The 20,587-nt window shown below is 45.6% G+C and overlaps 1 protein-coding gene across 1 annotated transcript in view; it reads left to right on the top strand.

Moving 5' to 3' along the window:
- pnpla7a (patatin-like phospholipase domain containing 7a) overlaps positions 1-20,587 on the top strand; it is a 42,574-nt gene that overhangs the window by 3,847 nt on the left and 18,140 nt on the right. Inside the window, exons 8-23 of the mRNA XM_062554127.1 lie at positions 335-415; positions 952-1,080; positions 2,996-3,076; positions 4,183-4,324; positions 4,501-4,581; positions 4,977-5,062; positions 5,293-5,445; positions 6,328-6,405; positions 6,999-7,204; positions 10,844-10,975; positions 11,124-11,247; positions 15,487-15,600; positions 16,042-16,108; positions 16,275-16,424; positions 18,053-18,116; positions 19,687-19,855. Coding sequence (XP_062410111.1) covers positions 335-415; positions 952-1,080; positions 2,996-3,076; positions 4,183-4,324; positions 4,501-4,581; positions 4,977-5,062; positions 5,293-5,445; positions 6,328-6,405; positions 6,999-7,204; positions 10,844-10,975; positions 11,124-11,247; positions 15,487-15,600; positions 16,042-16,108; positions 16,275-16,424; positions 18,053-18,116; positions 19,687-19,855 — 1,857 coding nt within the window. The remainder of the gene's footprint in view (positions 1-334; positions 416-951; positions 1,081-2,995; positions 3,077-4,182; positions 4,325-4,500; positions 4,582-4,976; positions 5,063-5,292; positions 5,446-6,327; positions 6,406-6,998; positions 7,205-10,843; positions 10,976-11,123; positions 11,248-15,486; positions 15,601-16,041; positions 16,109-16,274; positions 16,425-18,052; positions 18,117-19,686; positions 19,856-20,587) is intronic.

Here is a 20,587-nt window from a genome sequence, read left to right as displayed (position 1 = left end):
ACAGGTTTACTGGAGCTTGTAGTGGGTAATGTATTGTTAAAATGTATCAGCTGGGTTAGTACCACCACGTATAGACATTATCATCATTATCAACTGTCACATCTGTCATTTCTCTCTCTCTTTCTTTCTCTCTTTGTCTGTCTGGCTTTCTTGCTTTCTCTACCTCCTTTTGTCTCGTTTTCTTACTTTCTCTCTCTTTCTGTCTTTCTTTCCTTCCTTCCTTCCATCCTGCCGTCTTTCTTTTTTTCTTTCTTTCTCTCTCTCTCCCCCTCCCCCTCCCCTCTCTCTCTTTCCCTCCCTCCCTCTCTCTCTCTCTCTCGCTCTGTGTTTACAGGACGGCACTGAGGCAGTGGTGAAGGATGTCCACCCTGGAGACAGTGTGCACAGTTTGCTCAGCATTCTGGACATTATCACTGTGAGACCTTTTTCTTTATTATGCCGAAGACCTTGTCTGCCTCTTAGTCTTTGTCTTATCATCATTCACAGTTGTGCTTATACATTTGCACACCCTGTACTGTACATACACATGCTGAAGTTGACTAAACAGAGACTAGATGAAGAACAGTCAGGTGACTGGAGACCCTTGTCCCTAATCCACAACAATTACAGAAGTGAAACTGATTCAAAGTCACATGGTCATGAGAAATGGTGGTAAATTGGTCCGATAGTGATTCAATTAGTCTAGACACACACACACACATATACACAGAAGCACCCAACCCTTTGCTGACAGTATCAACTCACATGATGTCCGTCACTCATGTCCTATGCTATTTCAATTTCTACAGCCTTTATTGGCACGACAAGAATTGTTTTTAATTGTTTGTATGTGCCTGTATCTTAATCATGCCTTTCATTTGTCATTGTTCCTTGTTATTTTTACTGCCTTTTGATATAGTTATTTAAAAAAAAAAAAAAAAAAGAGAAAATAAGTCACATTTTTGTTGTCAGGGTTACCCAGCACCTTATAAAACGGTGTCAGCCCGTGCCGCATCTCGCTCCACCATTCTGCGCCTTCCAGCCTCTGCCTTCCAGTCTGTCTTCAAGAAGTACCCCGAGACCCTTGTGCGGGTCATACAGGTACTGCAAAGATCTCAATTTCAATTTCAGAGTGCCAAAACATTACACATGTCTCATGGCACTTTACAGAGTGTTGAAAGAGAGCCCATGAGTAACAGGGGCGAGGAAAAACTCCCTAGAATTGGAGATACATATAGGAAGAAACCTCAGACAGATCCACGACTCAAGGGCCCAACCCATCTGCCTAGGGTCAGTTACAGTACAGTAAGGTCATTTGTAGTATCAGAAAGTTCCATTAGTCCAGTGTAGGGAATAAATTGTCCATAGGGATTAGTAATTTTCGGAAAGTAATGGGTCGCTAGGATGCGTGGGCCAGGAATCCGGGTAAGGGGACCACAGCAGGTGATGGTAGGGCAGTCATAGGGATGGGACTTCAGGTGTGATGAGGGCCAGGCACAAAGATGTCTGATGACTGGTAATGGTTTACCTCACAGGTGAGGTACAGGGGGAAAAGGAAGAGAAATAAAGTGGATTAGCATTACTATAAGTCATGATGGTTACCGTAGTATTAATAAGCATATCAATGGTGATATAAAATGTTATACTATAGAGAGAAAAGGCAGAGAGGGAGAGTTGAGAGGGAGAGGGAGTTGAATGACAGGACAGAGAGGAGGAAAGAGGGAGGCACACGGTGTGTGTAATTGCCCTTTCCTTTATAATGCTATACAGTAGGTGGGGGAGTTCCCACAGTGACTAATCAACAGCCAAGCCTATATTTACCATCAAAACATCACCAGCCCTGGCCTTGAGACCATATCACTGGGGTTATCAAGTAGGCTCCTGTCTTTGTCTGTGTTTGTTGAATTAGGCCCACGACACCTCCAGAAGGCTCAACAGTGGTGTCTGGCATCCCAGTCCCACCCACCCCCCTCCACACTCATGAGTTCTCCACCAACAACAACTACTGACAAACTCTTTGGTCATTGCTCTTTGTTGCTGTGGCCGTTTACGATCCTATCAGCAACATAACCAGACAAACGGCAATCCCCCCCACAAATACCAACAAATTCATCCGTCTATCCTCTTCGGTGCTGGGGCTTTTTGTTGTACAGTATATCAAACTCTGCACGGGGAGCTAAAGCATCTTTGAGGTGTTTGAGCTGTCTATTCATGCTATGCATTAGCCTGGGTTTTCCCATACTGCCTTGCGCGGTGATTTCAATCCCGCTGCTAAGCCAGTCTGGAAACTAACGCCCAAATGTTCGCCTGATGTTGGCGAACCAATCACAGAACATCCGAGAAGTTTCCGTTGCCTTCTTGCGTCTACATTCGACGACAAAGGATTTACGGCAGCCCTTAGCGTTGCATACGAACGAGTTGGGTGAGCTATGCGTATTTGATAGACATCCGTGGCGCCCAATGAACGGATCTGGGCATTTTTTCAAATACGAGAAAATGAACGTCTGGTTGCCAGACGTCTGGTTATGCATCATAATGAGATGCAGTTATAAAGCATTTGTAGTGTTCCATATATCGCACTCTTGTTCTTGAAGCATGAAAGTGTTAAAGGACTAATCATTTATGTTATGTTACAACTGACATGAATCACGGTTTTATGATGATGTCACAGCACAAATCATTTTCCCACAGGAGAGGTTTTTAAGAGTGGAGGATGAGATGGGGGATTTTGCTTCCTCAACAACCTCTCCCTGGCCTCAAAGACGTCGTGTAGACATCTTCAAAGAAAGTCATTGTTAATCCATTATGACACTTAGCCGGCAGCCATGTTAGTTCTCACGAGCTGAATCGGTGCCCTGCAACATTTCCTCATTCCTCAGAGGTTTTCCTCATATTTACAGTAGTTAGTTTCCTTTTTCTCTCTGATGTGTCGCTCGCATGCACAAAAATATGGGTAAGGCACAGGGTCTCAGAGGTGTGTGTGTGTGTGTGTGTGTGTGTGTGTTCCTGTGTGTAGATCATCATGGTGCGTCTGCAGAGGGTCACCTTCCTGGCACTGCACAACTACCTGGGCCTGACCACTGAGCTCTTTAATCCAGTGAGTTACAACACACCTACCTATACGAACGACCACACACACTCAATCTTTCTGCGTTTTTATATTCTTCTATCTTACAAATCTATATTCTGAATGTTTGTTTTATACTAAACTGCTTTTCATTTTTGAAATGGCACTCAGCATAAAAACACACATATGCAAAATACAACACACACACACACACACACACACACACACATCCACACACATGCAAAAGTCTGTCTTTTTCCCCCATCTCACTGTTTTCTCTGTCTTCCCCTCTTCCATCATCATTCCCCTCTTCCTCTCTCTTGCTCTGACCCACTCTCCTACACATACACACAAACTGATTTCATGCAACATTAAGCTCTGCACTATAATCACTTCAAGGTAAGTGTGACGAAGGACACAAAAAAACGTGTGTGTGTGTGTGTGTGTATGTGTTGTGTAGTGTGTGTGTGTGTGTGTCTTTGTTGTGTGTGTGTCTGTGTTTGTTGTGTGTTGTGTGTATGTGTAGTGTGTGCGTGTTTGTTGTGTGTGTGTGTGTGTGTGTCTGTGTTTTGTGTGTTGTGCATATGTGTAGTGTGTGTGTGTGCGTGTGTGAATGTGCCCCCACTCATTTCATCAGTATGGTTTATGATGCTCACACAATCTTTAGAGGACATTCCTCTGAGCCCCACAGGCCTGAAACTCCATCAGATCTAAAGCAGTGTGCTTTCAGACTGTCAAATGGCCGGTACACACACACACACACACACACACACACACACACACACACACACACACACACTCACACACACACAGCTGTAGACTACCTGGCACACATGCATTCACAATCACTCAGTAGAAAACATGCAGCACTTAAAACCGGAAGGTTCACTGAGCTAGCTTTCAGCCGTGGTGAACAGATTCCACGCAGGTATAAATCAGTTGTGTGCACACCGTGTCACTGCCCTTTAAGGCGAATTTAAGTGCATCAACAGCCTATAGGCATGCGTGACCTCATGCACCCCTTCTAAAGCCGTGAAGCCTGCCTGGGAGAAGAATCGCATGTCATGTTTTTTTTTTTTTTTCGAAAGCCTCTGCGGGGCGGTTAGACTGAGAGGGTTTTGCTTGTGGGTTGGCAGGAGAGACAGGCAGTGCCCCTGGCGGCGGTGGGCAGTGTCCTTGGAGAGAGCAGTCCCGCCAGGATGCCACGGCGACCACATTTCCAAGCCAGTCAGGACGAGGAGAGTGCGGCAGGACTGTCCGAGTCTCCATCAGACACGGGTTAGAAACACACACACACACACAAACACACTCACACACAAGCTATTCATTACCATTATAAGTAACATTAGCTTAACTCACTCAAACGGCATCAAATGCCAAGCTTAGGTATAGTTTATATAGCAAAGCTTTAATGTTTGTGTACATTTTCTTTTTGGTGTGGATGCATGCTTCAGATTCAGGTAAAGTTGGAGGAATGGGAGATGCCGCATCGAATAGCCTTCGCAAGGTCCGCTCACTATCCGCTGAAAGTGCAGGTATGCCACACACTTCCACACATTTCCAGACACACACACACACTTAAGACAATGACTGATTGATAGGCAATGGCATGCCCAGATGCACAGTGGGCTAGCCATGAGTAATGTCCTCGTGATTCATGTGTTGGCCGTGCAGCCCGGCCCAGTTCAGCTGCCACTGCCCTGGAATGAAGTGCATTCTCTGAGCCATGCAGTGTTGTTGGGTGGGGTCCAGCAGAGACTAGCCTACCATGCTCATTATGTCAAGAAAGCTTTCTGTCTTTGCCTGTGGACTCAGAGTCGACTATTCGCCGATATGCAATAAGCCTTGCGCACACACTTTTGCAAAGTTCATTGATTATGTGCAGTGTAAACAGAACTGTGTAACTCCATATGTCTTGCTCTTCCCATAGTGTCAGGGAATGACTTGAGCATGGCCTACGAACGAGCTCGGGTCAACTTGGAGGAGGCCCCCTCAAGCCCAGTCATCGTTCATAAGGTACAGCCAGACCCTCGTCCACCTGTACAGCCAGGGCCTCGTCCACCCCTCCTGCCTTGGCTGTTGTGGAGTCACTGATCAAGGCCACAATATTTGAACACTTAGCCATCATCTACTGCTTGTTGTTTGTTCTAATTGGTTTAATTTATTTATTGATATTTTTAGTTTCTTGACATATGAGACTATGATTTAACCTCTCTGTGCCCCCCTCCCCCCCCCCCCCCCCCCAGTCTATTCTCAAGAAGAGTGTGACCATGCAGCACACGCCGTCAGCTGTGTTCCACTACACGGAGAGCGGTGGGCGCCCGGATGTCCACCCCAGCAAGGTGGGCGCCATCTTCCAGGCGGCCAAGAAGGACCTGCTCGGCATCATCCCGCTGCAGGTGAGTCGAGCCTGCATCCCTCAACCCAACGTTGCTTTCCCAACTTCACTTCAGCTCTGTCTTGTCTGGAATGAATCACTTAGTTAGTTCAAGAAAGTGCGCGCACATCCAAATAAAGGTGCCGGAACCAAAACGTTGAGATCCAAAATGAAGTGATAGGTCCGCACACTTGCTCTCGATCAGTTTCATTTATTAGAATTCAAGTTATGTTGAGCTACGTTTTGAGTTGTATGGATCAGACAGGAAGAGCCAAACGGCTCAAAAACGTAACCTGAATTCTAATAAATTAAACTAATTGAGAGCAAGGGTGCGGACCTTTCTCTTCATATTGAAATGAGTCACTTGTCATAGTGCGTCAGGTGGAGGCCACTAGTGAAAGTGTAACTTGCAGTGCTTTGCATGGTCTGTTAAGTGTAATATGACAGGCCTGGGAATTCCTTTGCCTTTATATCATTAAACAAAGGAACCACACATGCTTGGAATCTAGTCACCAAAAGCAAATTGTATATGTGTTGTGAGGTTTGCAGCATGTGTTGGGGGTAATGTGTTGTGACATCATTTTTGGAATATTTCGAAAGCTACGTGGTTCATGATTGGGAGCCAAGCCAAAAGCACTCTCCCAAAACCCCACACACAAGTACTTCTGTCGCATTCTTCGCTTTTGCATTCTTTCAAACACAGTGCACTCTAGTGGGCAGGTCCTATATTGTGTGCCGTGGAAGCATGAATAATAATTTCCCAGATACTTTTACAAGTGTGTGTGTGTGTGTGTGTGTGTGTGTGTGTGTGTGTGTGTGTGTGTGTGTGTGTGTGTGTGTGTGTGTGTGTGTGTGTGTGTGTGTGTGTGTGTGTTGTGTGTTTGTGTGTTTGTGTGTGTTTTAGGACCCAAGTTTGCTAGAAGGCAGGGTCACTCTTCACCAGGTCAAAGCGGGCTCTGTGGTCGCACGTCAGGGAGACCAGGTGAGGTGACCAGAGTCTCACAGACAACTTCATAATATAATGCTTATTTTGCATTTTCTCACTCCTCATCGTACTACGGCCCAACTACACCACCGCGATAATGAACATTTAATTGTAGCACAAACTAAACAGCATAGTTATTGTTCCTTGTAATAAGTAATTAAGTGCTATTTAACATTGTGTGGGCCATTTTCAAGCAAAAAATAATGGGGGTTGGCACATTTGAATTAATGTGTCACTAATTCACGATAACACGGTCCTTTTTGTGTGTGTGTGTGGGTGTTTGTGTGTGTGCGTGTGTGTGTGTGTGCGTGTGTGTGCGTGTGTGTGCATGTGCGTGTGCGCGTGTATGTGTGTGTGTGGGTATGTTTGTGTGTGTGCGTGTGTGTGCGCGCGTGTGTGTGTGCGTGTGTGTGTGCGTGCGTGCGTGTGTGTGTGCGTGCGTGTGTGTGTGGGTGTGGGTATGTTTGTGTGCGTGTGTGTGCGTGCGCATGTGCGTGTGTGTGCGTGTGCGTGTGCGTGTGTGTGTGCGTGCGTGCGTGTGTGTGTTTATGTGTGTGTGTGTGTGTGTGTTTAATGGGTGTGTCCTTCAGGATGTGAGCGTGCAGTTTGTGATCTCGGGGGTGCTGCACGTGTACCAGCGCATGATTGACCGCGAGGAGGACACGTGCCTGTTCGTGACCCACCCGGGCGAGCTGGTGGGCCAGCTGGCCGTGCTCACGGGGGAGCCCCTCATCTTCACCGTCAGGGCGCACCGCGACTGCAGCTTCCTCTCCATCTCCAAAACACACTTCTATGAGTGAGTGTACACACACACGCATACACACACACAGACACGCTTATACATTTGCATATGCATATATACACACATACACACACACACACACACACACACACACACACACACACACACACACACACACACACACACACACACACAGACACGCTTATATACATTTGTATATACATATATACACACACACACACACACACACACACAGACACGCTTATATACATTTGCATATACATATATACACACATACACACACACACACACACACACACACACATGCACATATACATATACACATGCACATCTCACACACACACACACTCACCCATCTCCCCATCCCCCATCCCATCTCTAAATCCAGTTCTGCAACTGAGTAGGTATGTAGAACGTGCAGTAAGTGCACATAGGTATGTATGTCTACATGAGCACAAACACACACACAGCTGTGTGACCTGACCTTAGAGATTGTTTAGAAGTATTGTTGTTCAGTGGAACTGTTGCTGTTGAAGTGTAACTCCGGCAAAAACTGACCCCAGGCTCTTTTTCTGCTAGTCTGGTTTTCACCATACTAAACTCAATCTTTTAAGATTGAACATTAGTCTGGCGAGGCTGCGCTTTGTTACGGAGCCCGTGAAGGGTCAGGTGTGTGAATATTTTTGAGTGCACTTTTGCGTTCCCTCGCAATACTTTTTGCGTTCCCTCGCAATACTTTTGCGTTCCCTCGCAATACTTTTTGCGTTACCTCGCAATACTTTTGCGTTCCCTCGCAATAATTTTGCGTTCCCTCGCAATACTATTTGCGTTCCCTCGCAATAACTTGTATGTGTTCCTGTCAACTTGGGCTCCATGCATTAGCCCACCATACAGGTTTACATGGACTGCAGTTCAACTCATGGATAATCTGGACATTATTAAGTTTTACTTTAACCTGGGGCTCACATAGGCTACAGCAATATACTGGCGGATTTGTCTGTGAGACACAATGTGATTATAAGCATGAAAACTCTGAAGCGTCTGCTAAAGAAAAACGGCTTGTTTCGGCGCAGCATGAGAGTTGACAGCGCATTAACCTGATGTAGCCTAGGCTAGCCACCGTACGGAGCCCAATGTTAACTTTTGTTTACGTCTCAGTAGTTTGAGATTTCAGGGGAGACTTATATTTGGCTGCTCCAGGGCCGAGGTACTTGAATTGACTCGGGTTAACTCCCTCTCTCCTTCACAACAGCAGCGGGTTAATAACTTGCACAGTGGTTTGGATCAGAGAATTTATTTTGTGATCTTTATAATATAGCCTACATTCACATCACTCAGGTCCCTGTAACATGCCTCTCTCTCCCACTCCAATCTCACACACCAGCACGCACACACACACACCCTTGCTCCCTCTCTACCCCTCCCACTCCGCAAACGGAACCTGCGGCTTAAGGGCATACATACAAGTTATTGCGAGGGAACGCAAAAAGTATTGCGAGGTAACGCAAAATTATTGCGAGGGAACGCAAAAGTATTGCGAGGTAACGCAAAAAGTATTGCGAGGGAACGCAAAAAGTATTGCGAGGGAACGCAAAAGTGCACTCAAAAATATTCACACACCTGACCCTTCACGGGCTCCGTACTTTGTTTCTACTGCACTTCGCGTCACTAAGTTTCGTTTTCGGCGCGTCACCGGCCAATAACGTGCCAGGACTAGAGTATGGCCGTTTCTGATTGGAGCCATAGGGTGCGTTCGTAAATTCAATCTGACACTCTGAAAAATAGAATAACGCTCTGAAGTTCGAAAAAGACGAGCATTCTAACTCCCAGTGAATTTACGAACGATTATTTGTGTTTATGTTTACAATATGGACGCCACTACGGCACTTTTGAAACAGGGTTTATGTATTATTCAAAACTCAATTCCACTGATGCAAGAGCTTTCTTGACAGTGATGATGAAGAACAATGTGAGAGCAGTTATTTAAACCGTCTACATAATCTTGATGAGCAACGCTTGTAATGTCAACTTGGAAACGTTCTTCTAGCACTAGCACTAAAATGCTAACCTGTTAACGTTACGTAGGTAACTAGATTCGTTACTAGCTGACTGATGTGATGTCACACTCTGCTTCTCTGTCCTTTCAGCTGGAGTGCCCAGAGTACGCTCTGGGCGCTCCGAGAGTGTGACGCTCTGAATAAACGAACGATAATTCCATCCACACTCTGAATTTACGAACGGTTAAAAAAGTTTCAGAGTGTGCTCGGAGCGCTCGGAGTGCAATTTACGAACGCACCCATAGATTCTGGCCGTAAGCAGCGAAAATAGATCTGCTGCCTGAGCTGCCGGGCGAAATTCAAATTCCCTGGAAGTTCAGGCAGGGTTCACCCAGCCTATTTTTCTTCATGAAAATCCATCAAATAAGCTGTGGAGACAATGTTTTTTTGTTGATGATTACTTTAAGTGACTTAAATGCATAGACATCACAGTACTGAAAAATTGTGCATGAATATGGCATATGCAGTTCATTGACGTTATCTGAAAATTATGCTCATGTAAATTTTGGCTGAATATATTGGCAGATTATATAGCCTGCATCAGAATGGCCCGATATTGTCTTGCGTGTCCTTGGTGTCCTTGATGTCCTTATCCGTTAAGTTTTATTTTAATGTTAATTGTGAGCCGCTGTTTTCACTCTGAACATCTACTAAGATGATAAACTGAGAGTGACACCTTCCACAAAGCGTGCATACATCTTTCTGCGGTGTGGTGGCGGTTGACGAGCTACATTTGGATCAAGGAGGAGAGCCTTGTCTCATTAATCAGCTGGCATATCAGCCACTCGCCTGCCTGGATCAGCTTGAGTTATGAGCACTGCCACCATTGGTTGATATTTCACTTGAACGTCACTTTGGTGCCGTTGATATGAATTACACTGGGGAGCTATTAATGTTGCCTGACTGGCCTCGCTTATTGCTTCAGTATTGCTTTCATTTGTATCCTTTCCTCCGCTGAAGGAGAAGGACAACGAGGAAGTATGAGCTCTGTATTTAGCTGTGGTGCGTGATGCTGTATAGATTCCAGGTGTTATGCCCCTATGGTCAACTATACCAGGGTGATTTATTATCAGTGGCACTCTATGGGCAATATTGACTGTGAGCACAGAACCAAGCAGCGTACCGAATGCATTGCATTGTTCCGATCAGGTCATTAGTTAACGTTCAGTCATTCATCTGCGTCAGTGGTGGCCAGAGCCAGAGGTAGTGAAGTGTGGAGGCTGGAGAGGTGAGCGTGTGTGTGTGTGGGTGTGTGTGTGTGTGTGTGTGTGCGTGCGCCAGACACTGATAAACGTATCTATCTGAAGGGTACACACACACTGGAGATGGGACACAGGAAGGGGACAAAATGTGATTTCTCGTTATTTTAGATCCATAATAAAGTGCTTTGTGCATAAGCAAAATGACATGAAATAACTGAGATATTTTTATTTTTTTTAAATCACATGAGCTCTTAATGTATATACCTCTGTCTATATGTTAGTAATTAACGTGTGTGTGTGTGTGTGTGTGTGTGTGTGTGTGTGTGTGTGTGTGTGTGTGTGTGTGTGTGTGTGTGTGTGTGTGTGTGTGTGTGTGTGTGTGTGTGTGTGTGTGTGTGTGTGTGTGTGTTCAGGATGATGCGTGCTGAGCCAGCAGTGGTGCTGAACGTGGCTCACACAGTGGTGCGGCGCATGTCCTCGTTCGTGCGGCAGATCGACTTCGCCCTGGACTGGATGGCGGTGGAGGCTGGACGGGCTGTCTACAGGTCAGCCATCTCACTCCTCCCTCATGCCTCTGATTTACACTCGTCCATCCCTCTTTATTTGTTATCTCTCTAATTTGTCCCTCTCTCCATACCCTCCCTCCCCCCCACCCCACCCCCCACACACACACACCTCTCTGAACTGTAACAGACAGGATGATAAGTCTGACAGCACGTTCATCGTGTTGAGCGGTCGCCTGCGTTCCGTCATCCTGAAGGAGGACGGGAAGAAGGAGCTGACGGGAGAGTATGGCCGCGGCGACCTCATTGGCGTGGTGAGCTCTGCTGCCCCCTGCTGGCGGGCTCTGGGATAAGCCCTCCACACTGCATTCCACATCTACACGTGGCTCTCTCTCTCTCTCTCTCTCTCTCTCTCTCTCTCTCTGTTCTGGCTTAGATACGTAAAAAAGGCAAAAGGGAAAAGCGTTAGAAAAAAAGGGAAAAGCGTTAGATCCTGCAAATCCTTTTGTGCGAATCAGAGGGCAGCCAAGTGATTGCTAGCCAGACAGTGTATGCATTTAAAAACTGTTGGATTAAATGCTGTTATCCCTCAGCATGCAAATACAAATAGCAAGACAAATACTTAGGTAATTACCACCATTTAAGAGGCTGTTTGAGAAATGTGGCTTTCTCATTTTTTTTAAACTGCGTGTTTGAAATCTTTGCATTACCGTAGCCAAAACTCCTGTCCACCTAGTAGCATTCCAAGAGTGACAGCATCTCATTGATCTCATGACCTTGACAGTAACCTTGTGGCCCACTAACTTTTTAACGGTAGCTGATGTTCTATCGGAGCTCACCCTTGGGCGAGATGCGCAGAGGGCGGTTACGTAAAACGCTTAGATTTAAGCCCCTGCTCGCTGGCTGCCACTGCTTCACACAGATGTGGAGATGAAGGCATTGATTGGCTTGTTTATCTATCTCTTTATCTCTCTATCTGTTTGTGTGCCTGCTCGGCTGCCTTGTTTGGCTACCTGATGGTCCTGTGATAAAACGGCAATCATGTGGGCAATATTGGAACATGTCACACCACAAGTTGGCTGTAATATGGAGATGGCATTAATATGGAGATGGCATTAGAGGTAGGCACATAGGATAGGACCGCTAGTATGCTGTATTATGGTTGTAGTCAATTCTGGCTATTTACTATACACATTCCATATGCTCAGCAATACCGCTGAAAGAACATTCCAATACAACGATGTGTTTGGAAAAGTAAACACAAATAGTCGACCCAAATGAGTTTTTTTGGTTTTGTTTTAATGACCTAGGCTGATGTCTACAGTATCTTTAGAAAGATAAGTGATTGAAATCAGCACATTTATTACACAGCCTGTTGCCTATTCCTGCTATACTGCAGGCTACACAAATTACCGAAATGTAATCGCCCTCTTGACTGTTTAGGCCATAGACTGTATATGGTTTAGGCCTCTCCGCCATCTTTACTTAGTGCAGAATCTCAGGCGCTACTACAGTGTGTTTGTATGTGTGAGAGCCGCTCTGCCCCGGGCCGCACACAGCCTCCGAGGGACAGAAGTTCTCCAGAATCAAAAATGGAATTGCCTGTCAATACTAAGGTCTTTAATATTTTAACTCTGGGGCCTGTTCCTGGATTTCGGTACCATTGGTTGGCACAGCTGGTCAAAGGCTCTCTATCAATACACTTCCAAAGTAGCTTAAGGTTATTCACATTTTCTCCCCAAAAGTAACCTTTCGTGGGGCTTTGAAAGATAAGAATTTAATCCTTGCCATTTTCTCTGAGTAGTTATGACGTTGTTCCTCTCACTCTTCCTAAATTTAGCCTGCACAGGGCAACATCCACTGGGGTTTGTCGGTAGTGGCAAATGGCAAATTTGATTGACACAAGGGGCGGTGCTAGACATGTTCCACAGCAACAATACCAGGCCGCCTGCCTACCTCTTAATCGGCTTAATATGGTCGGGCATCGGACGATGCCAGTTGTTAAAAAATGGCTAACATCGACCTGATTGATCGGGTGACAGATGATGTGGTCAACCTGTATTCTGGCGAATGCATAACATTTGAGGCCCAAAGAAAAGCCAAGTAACTGTTCAAGGAAGCTCATAAGAAACAAACTTCAGCGTGACTTTATTTGCAGACATACTGTAGCTCTCTCATCCATCTCCTCTTGTTAGGTCACATTAGATATTTTGGAGAAGTTTGGTCATGTTTAAACTTAAATGAAGTCCCCGACTGCGACTGGTATTGGTGATCTTTACTGGAGCCAGGGTGGTTGTGGCGCACCTGAGTACACCAGTGCTGGAGGAACTCTCGTCGCCATGGTGAATGGCGCCGATGCCCAGCCCTTGTGTGGCGTGATGTCACGGTGGTTAGGTAACCGCCCGTTCCCACAGGGCTCCGCACCTGCTCCTCTTCGCCTCGTCTGACGTCTCCCGTGTCTCCACGGCGACACCCACACTACTAAGAAAAACTGTCCGTGCCGATGCCATGGTTACGGAGCTCTGGAGATGGGGAGATTTAGACACCGTGACTTTACCGTGTGTGTGTGTGTGTGTGAGTGTGTGTGTGTGTGTGTGTGTGTTTGTGTGTGTGGGCCTTGGGAATTGAGGGCTATTCTGATGCAGTGGCGGTGTTAAATTAGCCCTGCTTGCGTCACTTCTGACAAAGTCGTCCTGCTAGGAGGTTTCACTTGCAAATCCCGCTACTCCCAAAGGCCATGACAAATGGAAATTAACCTGCCAATCAAAGTCTGCAAACAGTGTTGCAGTGTTCATCCGCAGAGGTGTTCAGAAATCAGAATAGAATGTAGTCGTACATTTTATGTTCCATATAATGAGATGAAGGCTGAGTTGAAGGAACGGAGAATTTGATTTGAGTGAAGCTAAACTGAAGGAAGCTGATACACTTGTTATGTAGCTGGTGTCTATTTGGGAGTTATTCCAGAGTTTATCTCTGACTTGTTCTTATGTATTCTTATGGTATGGTGATATAAATAGACTTGAATTTAATTAAATTAGGCCAGAATACACTGCAACAGTGAAACTGTGCAGATGGTGAATGGAGCATTGTCATTGATTCTTGTGAAGATGGCTTTGATTTGTGTAGACAATTTGTGCAAGAGTGTGTATTGTCCTTGTACTTTGAATGGGTCATTGACAAATAATTGTTTTTGGAAGTTGGAAGACTGTTACATTAGGGCTGTCAAAATAGTGCGTTAATTTCGATTAATTAATTACAGAAAAAATAACGTGTTCAAAATGAATGCTGATCAATTACATTTCGTAGTGACATTTGACCCAGTGCAGTTCTGGCTACAATGATTGAAGGAGGCAAACAAGGCGACACTGCTTGGTTCTGTGAATGAAACATTTAGCCTACGTTTGAAAAAAGAAAAAAAATGCACAGACCACTCCTGTTGACAGGAGCATCATTCTCTACTATTTCTGCAGTAAGGCATTTCCGTTGCCTACCATAGGAGTTTGTCAAGTCTGTAGTATCACCTCGATGCAAAGTAATCTGGAGGTATGAGTTAGCACACTTCTTGGTGATGATAATGCTATCCTCCAGCCATTGGTTTGGCTCTTCATTGATTCACTCATCTGTCAAAATTGTTTTTAAAATATGTTCATAGCAAAAATGGATGATTTGTTTTTGGAAAGTATACCTGAGTGTCTACAGTGCTTAATACATGATTATCTTGTATTTGACCTTGGTATGAGAAGTAACTTATTAACTTTTTATTGTATGTGCGATTGTGCGTATATTGTTTGATAGAATAATTAGGTACAACACAATTTTCAACTAATGTCTTGGTTTAAATGAGTATTTTACCTGGTTGCACCACTTGACGATGCTCAATGTCACGTCATTGACCAGAGTATGTACATGTGCCTGATTTTGCACCTGTGTGAGGATGCTTTCATTGTATCGTGACCATACTCTGTGTTGGAGTTCGATGAAATCAGGGAAGGTCATAAATGACCCAAGGAAGAAACAATTACATTTTGGGAGTGATCCTTATCACCGTTGTGATTCCGGAGGCGTTTATATTTTTTGCTTAGTGGTGTAATGGCATGGTAAGGCCAGGTGGTGGCGATCTGAATAGTTTAGGTTGAAATGTATGACAACCTAGGAAGAACAATACAGATGGATGTCTGCGCCCTCTCAGTGCTTTTCTAGTTTAGACTGGACACAGCGGTCACGCCTGGGGAAACAAATCCTTTTGTTTTTCAAAAGAAACATCATTGCTAATGAATGCAGAGCCGTGCCCAAAGCCATTAAAGGCGGGAGCTAGCCCCTAGCGTCTGTTAGCTTGGTGTGTGTTTTGGTGTCGGTCGGCTGCTGTATAGAGGCTCGTCGTCTCATCTCATGCTGATGTGTGTGTGTGTGTGTGTGTGTGTGTGTGTGTGTGTGTGTGTGTGTGTGTGTGTGTGTGTGTGTGTGTGTGTGTGTGTGTGTGTGTGTGTGTGTGTGTGTGTGTGTGTGTGTGTGTGTGTGTGTGTGTGTGTGTGTGTGTGTGTGTGTGTGTGTAGGTAGAGGCCCTGACTCATCAGAACAGAGCCACCACGGTGCACGCTGTGCGGGACTCGGAGCTGGCCAAGCTACCAGAAGGAGCCCTGAGCTCCATCAAGAGAAAGTTTCCTCAGGTGAGTCACCTCTAAAGCCCCTCTGCACCCGTCACTGCTGCACAGTGCTGAAGAAGCGATTTGTATCGGTCGTAATACCTAATACCACAACAACCCAAGCAGGCCTAACTTGCACTAAGCTACTGCTTTCTCTGTTAAGTATTTATTGTGACTCTCTGGCACTGCAGGTTAAATGTTATCCCTCTTGCTGCATGCTTGTGTCGGACTGTTTTGTAGCAGCACACACTGTCTGTTTGTTCTGTCCACACTGTATCCATTACGTGTGGCGTTTTATTGTGTTATGTTTCTTGTTCAACACACCTGGCAATAAGAAAGTAGATACTGGGTATCAGACAAAAATACTTTTCAAAAATGTTGTACATTTCAATGGAATAGTTGCACTGTTTGACTTTTGTAAGGAAGCGTATTAGCTGATACAGTTTTGACCTACTTGTGTTTCAGGTGGTTACCCGCCTCATTCATCTTTTAGGGCAGAAGATCCTTCAGCAAGTTAATGGCCCCTTATCAGGTACAGTATGTGTGTGAATTTGTCCTCGCATTCATAGGAGCGTATTTTGGAGATGGTTTTGAGTACTGCATTCGTTGCTGTCACAGTGAATGTTTTTAGAGTGGACTAAGAATAGCATCGGCTATCTAATAGTGACCTGGAATGCCCTCCTCCGCTCTCCGTCCAGCTCGCAGCCTGGCCCTGCACACGCCCGGGAGCAAGTGGGATGCGGGGAACCCAGCGTCCAATCTGTCCACCGTGACCGTGCTGCCGGTGTCCGAGGAGGTGCCGCTCACCGCCTTCACGCTGGAGCTGCAGCACGCCCTCATCTCTATCGGTGAGTACACACACACACACACACACACACACACACACACACACACAGAGTGTTTTTCACATTGACACGAGCTCATATGGCTTCGTAACACAGTGAGGAAGTTTGAGTTAGTTTGTTTTTTCTGATTCGTCTCATTTCTTGCTAATCAACAAGTTGCCTTTGTGGGCTGTCGGGGAGTCCGTACGCAGTCTTGTCCGTACAGTAATTTGCGCATCTCTTTCCAGAAGCACACACACGCTCTGATACCCCGATGTCAGACTGACCTTTTGTTCAGTACCACATTACTAAAGCCCTCACGTCTGCTCAGGCTGTGATGGAGGGACTGGCAGGCTCGAAGAAAGACAAGTTGGGGCACGAGTAGACGTCACTCTGGCTTAATGATCTTTTGTGAGGCTCGGAGGTGCCGGGGAAACAATGCTCAGGGATGGGTTCTCTTCTCTCAACATTCCCAATACACTCCCAGCACAGTCTGTTATTACCTCCGCCAAGGAGGTAATGTTTTCATCGGGGTTTGTTTGTTTGTTTGTCTGTCTGTCTGTCTGTTTGTCTGTTTGTTTGTTAGCAAGATAACTCAAAAAGTAATGGATGGAGTTCGATGAAATCAGGGAAGGTCATAAATGACCCAAGGAAGAAACAATTACATTTTGGGAGTGATCCTTATCACCGTTGTGATTCCGGAGGCGTTTATATTTTTTGCTTAGTGGTGTAATGGCATGGTAAGGCCAGGTGGTGGCGATCTGAATAGTTTAGGTTGAAATGTATGACAACCTAGGAAGAACAATACAGATGGATGTCTGCGCCCTCTCAGTGCTTTTCTAGTTTAGACTGGACACAGCGGTCACGCCTGGGGAAACAAATCCTTTTGTTTTTCAAAAGAAACATCATTGCTAATGAATGCAGAGCCGTGCCCAAAGCCATTAAAGGCGGGAGCTAGCCCCTAGCGTCTGTTAGCTTGGTGTGTGTTTTGGTGTCGGTCGGCTGCTGTATAGAGGCTCGTCGTCTCATCTCATGCTGGTGTGTGTGTGTGTGTGTGTGTGTGTGTGTGTGTGTGTGTGTGTGTGTGTGTGTGTGTGTGTGTGTGTGTGTGTGTGTGTGTGTGTGTGTGTGTGTGTGTGTGTGTGTGTGTGTGTGTGTGTGTGTGTGTGTGTGTGTGTGTGTGTGTGTGTGTGTCTACTCTCCATTCCTCTTCAGCGTTATGGGGGATTGCATAATTGATGCATGGTAATTAGACGGAAATCAAACAAGCTGCGGTTTATTTTTAGCCTTGAAAGAAGAGCTTTGAATGTTGGTGTTTTGTGAGAGCACTCCAAAAATATGTGGTCCGGCATCCTCCCCATTCCTCCATCCACACACAGACACAGACACAAACACGGACACGTGACAAAGATGCACTTGATGATGGTCTGAATGGGACCGAAAACATTCGCACTAGGGCAGCACTTTACACTCCTCACTGGTTGGATTCAACTTTTCATCGGCAACATTGGTGTGCGAGTTCTCTTTTTGACTGAAGGACTGAGATACTATTGGAGCTAACGCACCCACCCCTGTTGCTCTATATCTATCCACACACAGACACGTGAGAAACGTTTGTGTTGTGTGTACATGACGCTGATGTTTGTTTACAGGGCCGACACTCCTGTTGACCAGTAACATCATCAAGCAGCGCCTTGGGTCTGCAGCTCTGGACAGGTGTGTGCTAAAAAATGCTTCTTTTTCTGTGTGTGTGTGTTTGTGTCTGTGTGTGTCTGTGTGTTTACAAACTTTCTATTCAACATGCAGATGTTCTCTTTTTAAGTATGTAAATGTCTTCGTATTTACTTAATTCTTCACTGTGTACATCCAAAAATAATGAGCAACAAATACTGTGTCTGTAATGAGACCACCACAAACACATACACACACATACTGTACACACACACACACACACACACACATTAAAGTATCTGTTTGAAGCAGAGAGATGAAAGTTGATTTTCTGAGTGATGTGGGAAATGAATAACACCACATGCGCGCACACACACACACACATTCATACACTCACACTCCACGAAGAGCCCCTTCATGGTGTGCTCAGTCATCCCCCTCCCCAACCACCGCGAACAGCCTGTCTCTCTTACGATGATTATTCAGCCAAAATGCGCCGTGTCAGAATGAAACATGCAAGTGATAATGAAACAACTCCAGTGCCTCTCCTTAGTGAAGGTGACCCTCCTCGGTTCACTGTCTGTCACAGAGAGAGAGAGGAAAAAAAAGCATAGTCATCTTTTAAACAGTAATTGGTTCCAGTAAAGCAGGACAGTGGAATTAATCAAGAACATCAAGCATACTCAGTTGGCAGGTCCTTCAACAGGCAGCCCAGCGCTGGTGCTCTCCAACGATCCGGTCATGAGTCACGACAGATGGAACCCAAAATGATTGCGTAGTGATCTATTACACTGTGGATTATAGTAGTATAGTAATATATTAGTATAAGTGTGAGTATTTACGTGTGAGGCATTGTGTGAGGCATTGTGTGTTTTTTGTTTCTTTTAACTTGCATAAAACACTGTCCTCCAGCTTATACACAATGTGGCTTATACAGTATGCGGGAAATTATTGTACATGCATTCTAGGTGGGGCCTGGGTAGAAAAGAGAGAGTTTTCTGCACTTCTGCAAACCGCAACAATCCGGTGCAACCAGGGCAGGACAAGAACGTGTAGATTAAAACAACGCGGTATTTGTTAAGTCACCATTATGCACCTTAACAAATACATTTTAAAAACCTATAGGTAAATGTCTGTTGTGGCTGTTTATGTTGGAGGTACCCTTGTGCTGTGGTCTGTAAGTTCTTGCACTTTGCACGGGTGTCTGGCATTGGCACAGGCCTCACTCTCATGGCTCTGTCCAAATAGTCTTCTTTTTTTCTCGGCAATTAGTGGATGACGGTACGAAAAAGGGCCTTGGCTTTAGAATTGAAAGTCTTTAATTTTTGTTAAGCTTTCATTATAATGACATACCAGAACAAGAATTATAAGGTGATTAGCTAAAGCTGCGCTGGCAGTTGGCTACTGCTTACTGCTTCAGCACACAGCCAAGCAGTCTCTGCATGTCTGCCTTAGATGGAAAAATACTCTGACTATTCATCATCACCTTCACCACCCACCACCACCATCCTTAATCCCAATCACTCTCATCTCCTCCGTAATGCCGTCATCAAGGGGCTTAATTCATGACGGCCATTTGCCCTCTGACCCCTTCTTCCCTGTGCCTGTTCCCCAGTGTGCACGAGTACCGCCTGTCCAGCTGGCTGGGGCAGCAGGAGGACATCCACCGCATCGTGCTCTACCAGACGGACTCCACCCTGACGCCCTGGACCCAGCGCTGCATCCGGCAGGCCGACTGCATCATCATCGTGGGCCTGGGGGAGCAAGAGCCCACTGTGGGAGAGGTAAGGTCAAAGGTCATAACTCTTATCCAAGGTTCCGTGGAGTTTTTGATGACGAGGATGCTGCACGCACCCCATTTGATTGTGTTATGGTATTCTGTTGGATTTTCGATTCTTTCTGGCCAAGTGTTTTCAGAGTATTTTCACACTGTGTCATTCTTTGTGTACTAGCCCCTTTGTGTAACCTACAGCACAGTTTTTGAACTTTCTGAAGCTGAATGAAATGTACAATCTGTCCTCCATAGAGAGTTGCAATATAATTGTGCACATTTATTGTATATATTTATTGTATACTTGTATGCATTTTTTGAGCGTTTTTGATCCTTGGTAAATATCTATGTTATCTTCAAGCGCAGCCCTCCTCACCCCTATCACTTAAACTCACAGTTAAAAGAAAGCACTGAATTTGACCGAGATTTCCTCCTCCCTGTTGCACATGCATAGTGTGTCCTTGGCAGCGTTGACGCATTCCGAACCCCCTTCCCAGAGGAGCCGTCTCCAGCACGGCTGTGAGAGCATCTCATCACTCTGAATGTGATATGGGGTATCGGGATCTCTCAGGGCCTCCCTGTAGGTTTGGTGAAGATGAGCCAAGTGCACGTGGAGAGCACCACAGGGGGGGGAGCCCAGTGTGTTTGAGGGGAAATTAGGATGCCAGAGAGGGGTGGGGGTTGTGGGTGGGGGTCGTTTTTTCGGAGTACTTGGAGTGTTTGCAGTGGGCTACGGGGATTCTAG

Source organism: Sardina pilchardus, chromosome 14, assembly GCF_963854185.1.
Source record: "Sardina pilchardus chromosome 14, fSarPil1.1, whole genome shotgun sequence".
NCBI lineage: Eukaryota > Metazoa > Chordata > Actinopteri > Clupeiformes > Clupeidae > Sardina > Sardina pilchardus.
Note: the sequence above shows the minus strand (reverse complement) of the source record. Positions and strands in the feature narration are given on the sequence as shown.